General features: G+C 35.9%; 2 protein-coding genes and 1 pseudogene across 5 annotated transcripts; 2 read left to right on the top strand and 1 right to left on the bottom strand.

Annotated features, from left to right (window-relative positions):
* Positions 1-448: 448 nt before the first annotated feature.
* On the bottom strand, positions 449-5,621 carry LOC109121373 (G-type lectin S-receptor-like serine/threonine-protein kinase At4g27290). Of its 4 annotated transcripts, XM_026033152.2 has the most exons (9): positions 4,988-5,123; positions 4,765-4,838; positions 2,924-3,681; positions 2,667-2,813; positions 2,397-2,554; positions 1,744-1,954; positions 1,396-1,633; positions 1,165-1,315; positions 449-941 (listed from the first exon to the last, which is right to left on the bottom strand). In XM_026033152.2, exons 2-9 carry the CDS (start codon positions 4,800-4,802, stop codon positions 633-635), a joined length of 2,010 nt encoding a protein of 669 aa, XP_025888937.1. In that variant the 5' UTR covers positions 4,803-4,838; positions 4,988-5,123; the 3' UTR covers positions 449-632. The 4 variants fall into 4 exon arrangements, with proteins under 4 accessions (XP_025888937.1, XP_019071693.1, XP_069145800.1 ...); XM_019216148.3 differs by having other exon boundaries at positions 4,765-5,621; XM_069289699.1 differs by lacking the exons at positions 4,765-4,838; positions 4,988-5,123 and adding an exon at positions 4,393-4,502.
* Positions 5,622-7,674: 2,053 nt separating this feature from the next.
* LOC101248520 (calcium-binding protein PBP1) lies at positions 7,675-8,287 on the top strand. Its single transcript, XM_004248237.5, has one exon. It carries the CDS (start codon positions 7,675-7,677, stop codon positions 8,170-8,172), a length of 498 nt encoding a protein of 165 aa, XP_004248285.1. The 3' UTR covers positions 8,173-8,287.
* A 1,867-nt stretch (positions 8,288-10,154) lies between these two features.
* On the top strand, positions 10,155-13,398 carry LOC104649504 (G-type lectin S-receptor-like serine/threonine-protein kinase At4g27290; annotated as a pseudogene).
* The last annotated feature ends 104 nt before the right edge of the window (positions 13,399-13,502 follow it).

Here is a 13,502-nt window from a genome sequence, read left to right as displayed (position 1 = left end):
ATAGACCGATACTGCTTGTGCAAAATCCTGTATACGCTACTATCTATATCGTGTAAAGTAGAAGTTATGAGCAATTAACAAGGAAGTAAAACTGCGACAATAGGTTGATACTGCTTGTGCAAAATCCTATGTGCGCTACTGTCTGTATCGTGTAAAGTAAAAGATATGAGCAATTCACAAGGAAGTAAAACTGTGACAGTAGGCTGGTACTGGTTGTGCAAAATCATGTGTACGCTACTGTCTATATCGTGTAAAGTAGAAGTTATGAGCAATTAACAAGGAAGTAAAACGTGACAATAGGTTGATACTGCTTGTGCAAAATCCTATGTACGCTACTGTCTATATCGTGTAAAGTAAAAGATATGAGCAATTCGCAAGGAAGTAAAACTGTGACAGTAGGCTGGTACTGCTTGTGCAAAATCATGTGTACGCTACTATCTATATCGTGTAAAGTAAAAGTTATGAGCAATTTATAAGGAAGTAAAACTGTGACAAATAGGTCAGTATTACTTGCACAAAATCCTATGTACGCTATTGTCTATATCGTGTAAAGTAAAAGCTATGAGCATTTCACAAGGAAGTAAAACTGTGACAATAGGTCGATACTGCTTGCACAAAATTCTTTGTACGTGCTATCGAGCGTCCAACAAAGTGACGGTTACATCGTTGACAGAACAAGGTGTTTGGTCACTCCAAGAATATCCAGTGGCATCATCTATGTTCCTTTCTGTGAAAAAACCTGGTGGTTTTGGTTGTGGTAAAATGCCTTCATTTGTCAACATCAAAACTACAGAAGACATGTTTGGCCTGTCCTCTGGACTTTGTTGAACACATAACAATCCCACGTGTATCGATCGTTGCAATTCTGATGTATGACATGATTCAACCAGGTTAGGATCGATTATCTCCGATGATCTTCCTTCCCTATGTAGCATCCATGCCTGAAAATTTAACATCCTTTATGTGGCACGTGCAAATTGTAGTTTTAGAACTATATTGTATACACTTATCGTTACATTGTGTTTGATACATACGAGGGCTAGCTAGTGTATTACTCGAAGATCAAATGCTTGCATTCAACCTCAGTCAAGAAAATATCATTGATTCATGCATACTTTCTTGGCTACGAGTCAAATGATGTCGAGAATGAACTATGGTACTTACATGTCCAATGAGGTTGAGATTGTGGTCTGGATGAATGAATCTTCTGTTCTTCTTTCCGCTTACAATTTCTAGTATCAATACGCCAAAGCTAAAGACGTCTGATTTTACTGAGAAAATCCCATCGACTGCATACTCCGGGGACATGTAACCGCTGCATAAAATTATTCATATGATTACATAATCTAGACAACAAAAATATCATGTAATGACCCAAAATTTTGACATTCTTACTATGTTCCAACCACTCGATTTGTATTGTCTCCCGTCTCGTTCCCTCCAAAACTTCTGGCCATCCCGAAATCTGATATCTTCGGGTTCATTTCAAAATCAAGCAGGACATTACTAGCTTTAAGGTCTCTGTGGATGATTCTTAGCCTAGAATCTTGATGAAGGTACATAAGTCCTCGAGCAATCCCGTTGATGATGTTGAAACGCTTAGGCCAATCAAGTAATGTGCTCCTTCTTTGATCTGCCAGAAGATTTACACCGTTAGTGTATAAATAAGAGGTCTCAGTCTCGGATATGAAAACTAGTTGATGCATTGAATGAAACGGTTTGCATTTCATGTGTGAAACTAACCGAAGATGAATAAATCCAGGCTTTTGTTGGGCATGTATTCGTACACCAGTATCTTCTCTTCTTCTTCGATGCAGCATCCAAGAAGCTTCACAAGATTTCGATGCTGAAGTTCCGCGATGCAGCTGACTTCATTCTTGAACTCATCGTTTCCTTGTCTGGACGTTTCAGAGAGCCGCTTGACAGCTACTTCCTGTCCTTCTTCTAGCACTCCCTGAAAACGTGCACTTACCGTTTGAAGTTCCAAGACAGAAATGGAAAATACTTTAATCATATCAAAGTGTATCACTTGTGTTCTATTCATTACTTGTCAATCTATGTTTTCGTAACATCTTGTTCACCAATCGACATAAATTAGACTCACGACTTCTTAATCGATCTATTATGGCACTGGCATACATATTGATATCCGTAATGATAAAAGAAGTGTCATGGATTTTCATATGTTCGATATCCTCTATGCATTCTCAATATAGAGCACGTTCGATAATGATCAAGTGACATTGCTTAGACCAACCAATGACTATTCATGATTCCTTAATTGAATCGATTCAATTTTCTCCCATGAAGTCAATGGATTAGCTAGTTCGACCCAAAAATTGAGATAACGAGTGTTATTACGTAAATAAAATTTGCTTCTTTGTGGAAATTCTTACCTTGAAAACTTTCCCAAAGCCGCCTGCTCCAATCTTGTTCTCAAGTGAAAAGTTATTGGTAGCCTTCATTATTGTGGACAAATCAACGAGTGGTAGCTCCAAAGCTTCACGGCGAATTTGATTGTTTTTATCTTTGTTATTGCTGTCGTCCAATTTCCCTACAACATTTTTCATACAAGTCGGCCATTTCAGACAGCGAAGCTGAAAAGAAGAGCAAATCATAGCGAGAAATGACATTATCTACTTCAAATTTGTTATGTTATAGCTTACTTTTTTCTATGAGCATTGTTTCCGCCCTCTTTTTCTGTCTACGAAGAATCAGGCAGACTCCAACCATTAACAGAATCGCTGCAATCGATAATGGCAAAGCAATTGCAAGTATAATACTTTTCTTTCGACTTGATCCATCGATAGGACCTGCAAAAGTTCCCATCCGAAAAGATTAGATACGTATTCAGTACCTGTTACGATAGCTTTAAAACACAAACATCGATCAATCAATCCAATTGTATCAACGTCTTACTTACTTATCTCGGAAGCAGCCATCCTAATATAGATATCCTGTCCTGATTCCGATAGCTGCCTGAGGTCAACGAGCTCCCCAATCCATAGCAAGCATCCACTTCCTCCGTTTCTGATGTCCAGACTAGTATATCCCATACACGAACAATTTCTCAAGCAAACTAACTTGCATTCGTCGAGTGTCATAGTCTCGTTAAACCAAGAGTACCGAGTATCTGGCAATTTGACACCAGTATACTTTATAAATCCATCTTCTGAACAATTCAATGGATGATTTCGAACACAACCACTTGACCAGTCAGCCCTGTTCCAATCATCCGGATGTTTAGGAACGAATTTATCCAAACAACGACACACAGGATCGCTAAACATTGTGCAAGTGCCATATGCACCACATAATTTGTAAGTGTCACAGTGATCTGCATCCGCGGAATGGTAATTAACCCAACCCTCTCTCTTTTCTATCCAAATCATACGCATCGCATTACCATTAGGCGTTAGCACTAAAGTAGTAAGCAAGGATTTATTTACTAGTTCGTATTTGTAGTAAATTTCTTGATCGTTCATGACTAGCCCAAAAGAGGTGACCGAGTTGTTCACCATGTTTGGTGCTCCACTCCATCTAAGACCATTCCATGGCCCGGCTCTATAAACTACATTAGGACCTCTTCTCATAAGGTCCTGTGGATAACCTGTAGGATCACAATGATATGTATAATCCCCGGGAGCAGGATCATCGTCACTTTTCCATGACCGAAGATACCTGTTGCAGACATAATTAAACAAAGTAAAATAAAAGTGTGAACTCTCTAACAGCTCAACATTATTAGATGTAAAATGATCACAAACTCAACGTTATCAAGGCGGTCAGCTGCCATGGACTCAAGTCTCATGTAACAGTCCACAAACCACTGACAGTTGACCTCGAGAGGAGCCTGGCCAAAGCGGATAATCCATTGACACTTATATCTTAACCATTACAACCTCTCAGACATGTTGAAAATATAATTAAGTAAATAAAACAGTGCTCACACTAAACAACTTAATTCTTCGTCTTTTAAACGAGACAGTCCACACAATTCAAAAACTTACCTTTCCAAGCTGGTCACCCAACCATAAGGTGTCCTAGAAGGTCGGGCCAAAGCAGACAATACCTTGACAGTAGTGCCATTACAAACTCAAAGACCAAAAAGGAAAAAATACTTGCACAAAGCATACTCGCTCTAACAACTTAAAATCTTTTATACGAGACAGTTCACACAATCCAAAATCTTATCTTTGCAAGCCGGTCACCCAACCATAAGGTGGACTAGCGAGTCGGGCCAAAAAAGACAATACCTTGACAGTTGTGCCATTACAAACTAAAACACCACCCATTATCCCCCCCCAAAAAAAAAAAAAACTTACACAAAGGGTACTCACTCTATCAACTTAATCTTTTAGACGAGACATATCACACAATTCAAAAACTTACCTTTTCAAGCCGGTCACCCAACCATAAAGGTGGCCTAGAGAATCCCCACAGTTAGGCTCGAACCTAAAACGCAGAGGTATTTTGCACAGCCTTAACCGCTGAAATTTCAACCCTTATTGTATCAAGGTTGTTCATCGGTTACTATATATTTAAAAAAGAAATTGATATTTAGTAAAAAAAAATTCAACGAAGGTTGTTCATGTGACCAACTTTGCCATGTCATAACTCCGCCCCTAGACAATACCTTGACAGTTGTGCCATTACAAACTCAAAAGACAAAAGAAAAAAGAAAAAACACTAACACAAACCGTACTCGCTCTAACAACTTAATCTTTTAAACGAGACAACGATCACACAAAATCAAGAACTTACCTTTCCAACCCAGTCACTAAATCTCTTCCAAGTTTCATACTTGCTAACAAAGTATCACTAGGATAATCAAAACTCTGCCACAACAACAAATCATCATTTGCATCTTTAATCACAAAATTCCCTGTATCCAACAACTTAGCAACTGGATTTTTCACACTAATTGATGAAAAATTAGTACTCCAAATAGTGTCATTAGTAACATTATTAATCAAAACAAGATAACCTGGTTCAACAATTTTCAAGATTCCAGAAATACCCTTCACTGGAATTTGTCTATTTGCAACCCAAATTGGTGTTAAAGCTGAAATCTTTTTGTACCAAATGCCAATATAACGATTTCTTGATGAACTATTTTTGCCTGCAGAGAAAAAACCCAATTCAAAGGTTCCATCTGATGAAATTATTGTTTCACCATCTTTGAGAATTTGTGAAGTTGTTAAGGTATCACTTTGAGACTCAACTTTTTGGAACAAGGGTAAAATTGTAAAGAGAAACAACAAAATTTTGTTCATATTTTTTGATCAAAGATTTCAAAATATGAAAAATTTTGTTTGTATTAAAGAGGTGTTTGTCGTGGTAATACTATTTTTGGTCTTCTTGTTGGACCAATTGACAAGTAGTTCACACCTGGTACGAGACGGAGCTAGGTGGGGTTTATGAGTTTTGGATGAGCTTACTGATTTTTTCGTAGATTTTATATATATGTTAACTGGTGAACTCTTAATAAGATTGATTGATAGTTTAGTGGTAAGGAAGAGATCGTGAAAATATAATTTTTTTTTCATGCTAAATTTAGAATCTTCAAATTCTTAATCCCCATTTCGTCTAGGACGGAAATTAATACAATCTATTCCACTATTATTATGTGTGAATAAGTGTATTTTATTATATTGATAGTGTACATGCACATGGATTACGATATGTTTTCCTATCTTTTAAAATAAAAATACTATTTTCGTGATGACGTAATATATAAATATATTGTTTAACTTAGATTATGTTGACATGTATGTTTTCTAACTTTGAGTGTACACAAGTGGACTTTTTAAATATGTACAAAATTTGAATAAGTAGTCTCACATATCGTATATGACATTATACACGTAGCCACACTTACATAGAAGATGAAATTTTCATGTAGGATGTCACATACGATGAATCTATCGATTTATTCAATTTTATACAAGTTAAGTGTTTATTTATTTACACTCAAAATTAAAAATACATAGATGCTAGAAGAACATATTATATATCTTTCGTAATTAAGCAAAATCTCATCATTATCTGCAAATCTGAGTGAAAATAACACTATATTTTCGAAATTCTCTTGACTCAAAGATTGCATGAACAACCTTTTATTTTTATTCGATATCTACTATTAGCTTTTCAGATTGATTTATTTAGAGAGATTTCACTTTTGAAATTAAGTTTTTTATATTAAAAATAATTTTATTTTCATAATTTGGAGAGTAAGGGGGTGGGGGTAAGAAGGATTTTGTCTAATTGTGGGTCCAATTGATAATTAAATATGATTAAGACTAATTAAGTTAAAAGAACAAGAAAATGATTACTATTTGAGTCATGACTTTATATTTATAAAATTTTATTAATTCATTCATATTTTTTTTAATAAGAAATAAATGCAAATGACTAAAGTTACACTTTGTCAAAATCATATTTATTCATACGTTGAATTAGCACTAATTGCACCAAAAAGGATTATTTGTTTACTATATAAATTAATACATATTCCACTCATGATAGCAACGTGAAAATTAATTAATATCAATGGAGTACCTTTTTAACTATTTTACACAAATGACAAATATTATATAAATAAAAATATGATAATTTTCTTCTTTTTTTAATTGAAAAAAACATGACGAATGTGATTACGGGGAATTAAATTAAATAATTAATAGTGAAAGAAGATATTTGTTGAAAATTATCCACCAAATTACCTTGACTTTGATTTGGTCAGTAAATTTGGAATTAATATGTGCTTTATATATATATATATATATATATATATATATGTGTGTGTGTGTGTGTGGAAAAAAGTTGATTCAACAAAGTAAAAGATTTCCCATATTATATAATAATCTAATTCAAAAATACTAATTAAATCGAATGTTTGAATTGCAAAATTTAATAAATATTTGATGATAATTCAGATAAAAAATTTATATACTTGATAGTTTAGATATAAAAATATAACAATTCGTGATTCTTAACATGTGTTATTGATTGAGAAAGAAACTAATAGTTTAGAAGATTTGTGGGTTTTTTTATAACAAAAATGGATATAAACACATCACGACTCGTATAATTAATTATCGAAAATCTTCAACCACATTTTAAATATTCTTGCTTAGCATATTTTGTGGTCAGATACATCACTCAATGTCTCGAAACATAGTGTATATTCCAATACATCACGTGAAGAGATGTATCCGACTAATACATCACTCCGATACATCACGTATATCTCGCCCGATATATCGCGTAAAGTGATCTATTCGAGAACACGAGAGAATGAAGATTTTTTTTATAGTTTTGTCAAATGGTAGGAAATTTCAAACAATATTGTAAAATAAGTTGTTTATTTAGATAATTTTCCATAAATTAACGGATTAATTAGCATCTCTTACAAATGAATCTAATCTAATAAACTATTTTCGACGACCTCAAAAGGGCTAATTAGCCCCTCTTTTCTGAATAAGTCATCAAGTGAATTTCGAATATCGAATGATTATATATGAAAATAAGAATAAAAAATAATTTTTTTCAAAAGGACGAAAATACCCCTAATAGGTAGGAAAGGAACAAACTATCGAAATTGGGTGGCAATTTCTTTCAGATCAAAAAAGCAACTTCGCGTTAAGCTCACTGTTTCTTAGTTGTATTCCCATGGCTTTTCCCCTTCCTAGAAGCCCCTCTACACCATCCAAATCTCTCCTATATATTATTCTCCACACACCCTTTTCCTCAAACAAGATCAATTCTTCATTTTTATCTCCAATTTTTTCACTTTCTTCAATGGCTAATTCTACTTCAAGAAAATCTAATTTCAATGATTGTTTGCCTCTTATGGCTGAAAAACTTGGTGGGGATGGTTTAATAGGTGAGTTATGTAAAGGGTTTCAGCTATTAATGGATAGGGATAAAGGGGCCATCACATTTGAGAGTTTAAAGAAGAATTCAGCTTTGTTAGGGTTGCAAGATTTGAGTGATGATGATCTTAAGGGTATGGTTAAAGAAGGGGATTTTGATGGTGATGGAGCTCTTAATCAGATGGAGTTTTGTGTTTTGATGTTCAGATTGAGTCCTGAGTTGATGGAACAATCTCAGTTTTTGTTAGAAGAAGCTCTGCAGCAAGAGTTTGTTGATTCTGACTTTTCATTCTAAATATAAAGATTGTGACTTTATATTGTGTTTTATACTTTAACTTTAACGTAGACATGTAATACATTGCAAAAACATATACAGAAAGTTGAATTAATGGAGAAACAGCTTGTTTTAATCAGTTCTCTTCACAGTACTTTTTCAGTTTTCCTAATTATTGTAATCATGTTCCACTATTTGTTGCGTATTATGGATGAGAAAAACTAGGCGGGGATGGTGGTTCGATTGGCGAACTGTGTGAAGGGTTTTCGGTTATTGATGGATTGGGATAAAGGGGTCATCATATTTCGTAGTCCAGTTTTTGTTAGAAAGAATCTCATCACCAAGAATTCAACTTTTCGTTGTATCTTTGGTTTTATACTTTTCTCTATGTAAACATATAATACATTGCAAAAATATATACAGAAAGTTGTACAAATGGAGAAACACAGGTTTAATCAGTTCTCTCAACTGTCTCTACTGATGAGTGTTTGTTACCTATTTTATCTGAGAAATTATGTGGGGTTGGTTTGATAGGCGAGCTTTGTAAAGGGTTTCTGTTATTGATGGATAGGGATATACAGAAATTTGTGTCTATGGAGAAACAACTTATTTCATTAGTTCTCTCTACTGTCTCCGCCAATGAGTCTTGTTACTTGTTTCCTTATAATATAAACATTCAATATCCGAAGCTCAATTTTCCATAAATTCTAAGCTGGAACTTTTCTTAGAACTTTCCGGTAATGAACACAATGAGGATATGAAAATGAGCTTTAATGAAGAATGGGGGATTCATATAGCTGACCACTTGTTTAGGATTGAAGCGTAGTTGTTGTATGCAAAATCTTTCTCTTTCTTTCTAGTTACGATGCTTCTTATGAAAAATCACTAGTATTGCAAGTCAATGACATTTATTTCTCAGCGTGTGGAATATTGGTATATGTAATTAGAATGAGTTGAGAGTCAATGAGTCAATATCTCACTAGTCACTATCCGCAGAAGCAAAGAACAAGCTTACAATAAAGACCAAGTAAGTGGCATTTCATAGTTGTTGCATTGATGAACTGATAGACATGCCAATCAAGAATAACACTGCTGGTTTAATAAAATGATAGCTGTCACTTTTACACTTCAGTCTGATAAAGTTCTACTCTAAGTGACTGCAAAATCTTGTGGCTATTATCTCACCGAGATAAGAGCAGAACCGCACATTTTATAATAAATTCTTATAGTTATACACTGAAATGTCCTACAAGTTTTGCTCAGCCTTCAATAGTCTTACTAACAAGAATGCATCACTTACTTTCATTGAGTAAATCATTAACAATTCTGTTACTATTAGACTTATTTGAGTCTATGTATTGTGATTGGGAACACTCTATAAACCCATGGGAGTCCTTCAGTATATTCCTATTGAGCTAGTTTACTCTGTTTACTGGGGAAAATATGTGCAGTAGAGCTATTCTTCTTTCTTATGAGAAATCACAAGTATTGCAATTCAGAGACATTTATTTCTCAGCGTGTGGAATATTGGTATAATTGGAATGAGTTTAGACTTTCGAGTCAATGAGTCAATATGTCACTAGTCACTATCCGTGGAAGTTAAAGACCAAGTCAATGGCTAGTTGTTGCAGTGACGAACTAGTAGACATGCCGGTCAAGAATATCACTGTTGTTGAATAAAATGATAGCTGTCAGTTTTACACTTCAATTTGGTACAGTTCTACACAAGTGACAACAAAATCTTGTGGTATTATCTCACCGAGGTAAGAGCATGCCGACACATTTTATGATGAATATCTTATTAGTTATGCACTGAAATGTCCTAAAAGTTTGCTCAGCCTTCAAATAGTTTTATTTACAAGAATGGTTCACTTACTTTCATTGAGTAATCATTAACAATTCTGTTACTATTAGACTTATTTGAATCTGTGTATTGTGATTACATAAAAACTCTTTTAACTTGCTATATGCAGAATCTTATAAAGATTATGATCCAATTTCAAACTGCTATTCTTGTAAGCTGACGTTATAAACCCATGGAAGTTCTTTGGCTTATTTCCTGTTGTGCTTGTTTATACTGTTTACTGGGGAGAATATGTGCAGTGTCCCATTGCATCAGTCGATCTCAAACTCTAATTGATGGCGAGAGCTTAGCTTCTGAAGAGGGAACTTTTGAACTTGGTTTCTTTAGTCCAGGCAGTTCAACACACCGGTACTTGGGCATTTGGTATAAGAATATTCCCATCATAACTGTTGTTTGGGTGGCAAACAGGAAAACCCCATTAAAGATCGTACCGGAGTATTCACGATAAACAGCACAGGCAGTATCGTGGTTACCAGTAGGACTAGTGGTGATATTTGGTCAACAAATTCATTCAAGGATGCTAAATCTCCTGTTTTACAGCTTTTAGATTCAGGGAATCTTATCCTAAGAGATGAGAAGGGCACTAACTCAGATTTCTATCTGTGGAAGAGCTTTGATTACCCTTCTGATACACTGTTACCTGGAATGAAGCTTGGATGGGATTTACGAACGGGTCTTAATCGACAACTCTCTTTGTGGAGGAACTCTGATGATCCCTCCCCTGGAGAATTACGTAATGGGATAGAGCTTCATGAATTTCTCCAGGCAGTTATATGGAAGGCCACCAAGAAGTACATCCGCAGTGGTCCATGGAATGGAGAACGATTTAGTGGTGCTCCTGAATTGAGGGTGGATCCGGTATTCAATTACAGCTTTATATCTAACAAAGATGAAATGTACTACACCTACCAGCTGAAAAACAAGTCTGTCATTTCAAGGTTGGTTTTGAATGATATAAGCTCTTCTCGACAGCAGTATGTGTGGGTGGAAGCTGATCAAGCCTGGAAGCTCTATGCATCAGTGCCATGTGATTATTGCGACATTTATGACCTTTGTGGTGCGAATGGAGTTTGTGTAATCAGTGACTCACCTGTTTGTCAATGTTTGGAAGGTTTTGAAACAAAATCACCAGATAGCTGGAACTTGATGGACTGGTCGGAGGAATGCATTCTTAGCAAGCCATTTAGCTGTCAGAGTAAGGAAGTTTTTTTCAAATTCTCTGAGCTGAAACTGCCAAATACCACCAATCTTGGGTAACTGGTACTATGAATCTTCAAGAGTGCAGGGAAGCATGCTTCAAAAATTGTTCGTGTATGGCTTACTCAAACTCAGATGTTAGAGGACAAGGAAGTAGATGTGTCCTGTGGTTCCACGATCTGCTAGATATTCGGCAGGTTCCAAATGGAGGCCAGGACCTGTATATACGAATCGAAGCTTCAAAACAAGGTGCGTGTTTTGATAAAGTCTTTTTCCCTACTGATAACTTTTCATTAAACAACAAACTTGGTGAAGGAGGATTTGGACCTGTTTACAAGGTAAACTTCCAAATTTGAGTATTCTGGTTGGCAGCATTACGGCCTGAACTTCTGGTTTGGAGGTTTGCTTAGATGCAGTGTTTCTTGTTCTCTCGCTCTTCCTGTCTGCCTTCTTTTTATCTTGTAGAAGAAGGGCTGGGAGTCTGTATGTGTGAGACATTGGATTGAGAAATTCGTCGGGTTTTTTCTAGTCGAAACTTAAATTGGGTAGTCAGTCCTCACTTTTCCAACATATTTGGCGCATTTGACTTTCTTATAGGACATTTATTTTGTGTTCTCCAAGGGAACAAAGAATTCTCAAGAACTTAATATATTCTTATTTTGGACGTTGCCGAGGGAATACTAGTAGATGGACAGGAAATCGCTGTGAAGAGGCTTTCCAAGAGTTCTGGACAAGGATTGAATGAATTCAAAAAATGAAGTGAAGCTGATAGCAAAACTTCAGCATCGAAATCTCGTAAAGCTCGTTGGAAGTTGTATTGATGATGAAGAGAAGATGTTGATCTACGAATACATGGCTAATAGGAGCTTGGATTCTTTTGTTTTTGGTTTGTATCTTTAGAGAAGAGTTCCTATAGCTATCCTGTTAGCCCTGAATGAAAGTTTTAGTTAGAGAACTGGACTAACTTAACTCTAAACTGCTAGAGCGAACAAGGCGTAAACAATTGGGCTGGTCAAAGTTCTTCCAGATCATCGATGGAATTGCACGTGGGCGTCTCTACCTTCATCAGGATTCGAGATTGCGAATTATGCACATAGTTCTGAAAGCAAGTAATGTGTTGCTTGATGCTGAGCTGAACCTAAAGATTTCCGACTTTGGTTTGGGAAGAACCTTTCAAGGAGATCAGTGTGGAGACAACACAGACAGGGCTGTCGAACTTTGTAAGTTTAAACAGTGCCATAAATTACATCCATGACACATCCATATCTGTCATGTAATTTTATTAGCTTATCATTTGCAGTGGCTATATGGCTCCAGAATATGCGCTATATGGTCTATTTTCAGTAAGATCTGATGTCTTCAGTTTCGGTTTGCTATTGTTGGAAATCTAATCGGAAAGAGGAATAGATGCTTCCGTCATCCACATCATCATCACGGTCTTATAGAATATGTAAGATTTGAAGAAGTTGCAGTTTCTTTGTTGTTTGAATAATTCATAAGTGGGAACAAGTACTCCAACTTTGAGAGTATACATCTAGACACCCTTAATTTGGTCTGAACTAATTACTTAAACGCTTCAACGCGTCCTCACTATGTCTCTTGGATACCTGATGTTGCTGACACAATGGACACGAGTTGAAACGTCTAGATGTGCATACACAAAGTTGGAAGGCTTAGTCGCCAGTTGAAGCCAAGTTTGAACGTTTGTTTTTGTAACAAAATATGCTTTCTTTTCAGGCACGGAGAATGTGGATGCAAGGGACACCCCTCGCGTTAGTTGATTCCTCGTTAGAGGACACACACGATCTTATGTTTGAAATATCGCGGTGCATTCATGTTAGTCTGTTATGTGTCCAGCAGATTCCAGAAGACAGACCAAATATGTCGGTCGTGGTTCTGATGTTGAATGGAGAGAGTATACTACCACAGCCAAGACAACCTGGTTTTCTGAAGTTACTTCTATCAGGTCTGATACTGACTCTTGCACTGCAAATGAAATCACATTGTCCTCGTTCGGGGCTCGTTGGAGAACGTCTAACGTTATTAAAACTTGTTTTTTCCCCCTCGCTTTTACTTTATTTGATAACGATGATGACATGAGTTGAGCTTAAATGAAGCAGTAAGGATTCAGATAGTCGATCCTAAGTGTATTCGAATTCTAAATACAATCTTCCATTTATCTACCACTATTGTTCTTGGTTTTCATTGTGCATTGTCAATTGTTGTTATAGTTGGGTGAAAGTCATTTTCCTCATCGACTTTGAACAATAGGTCATTTCTAGTATCGTTT

Source organism: Solanum lycopersicum, chromosome 10 (genome assembly GCF_036512215.1).
Source record: "Solanum lycopersicum chromosome 10, SLM_r2.1".
NCBI classification, from domain to species: domain Eukaryota; kingdom Viridiplantae; phylum Streptophyta; class Magnoliopsida; order Solanales; family Solanaceae; genus Solanum; species Solanum lycopersicum.
Note: the sequence above shows the minus strand (reverse complement) of the source record. Positions and strands in the feature narration are given on the sequence as shown.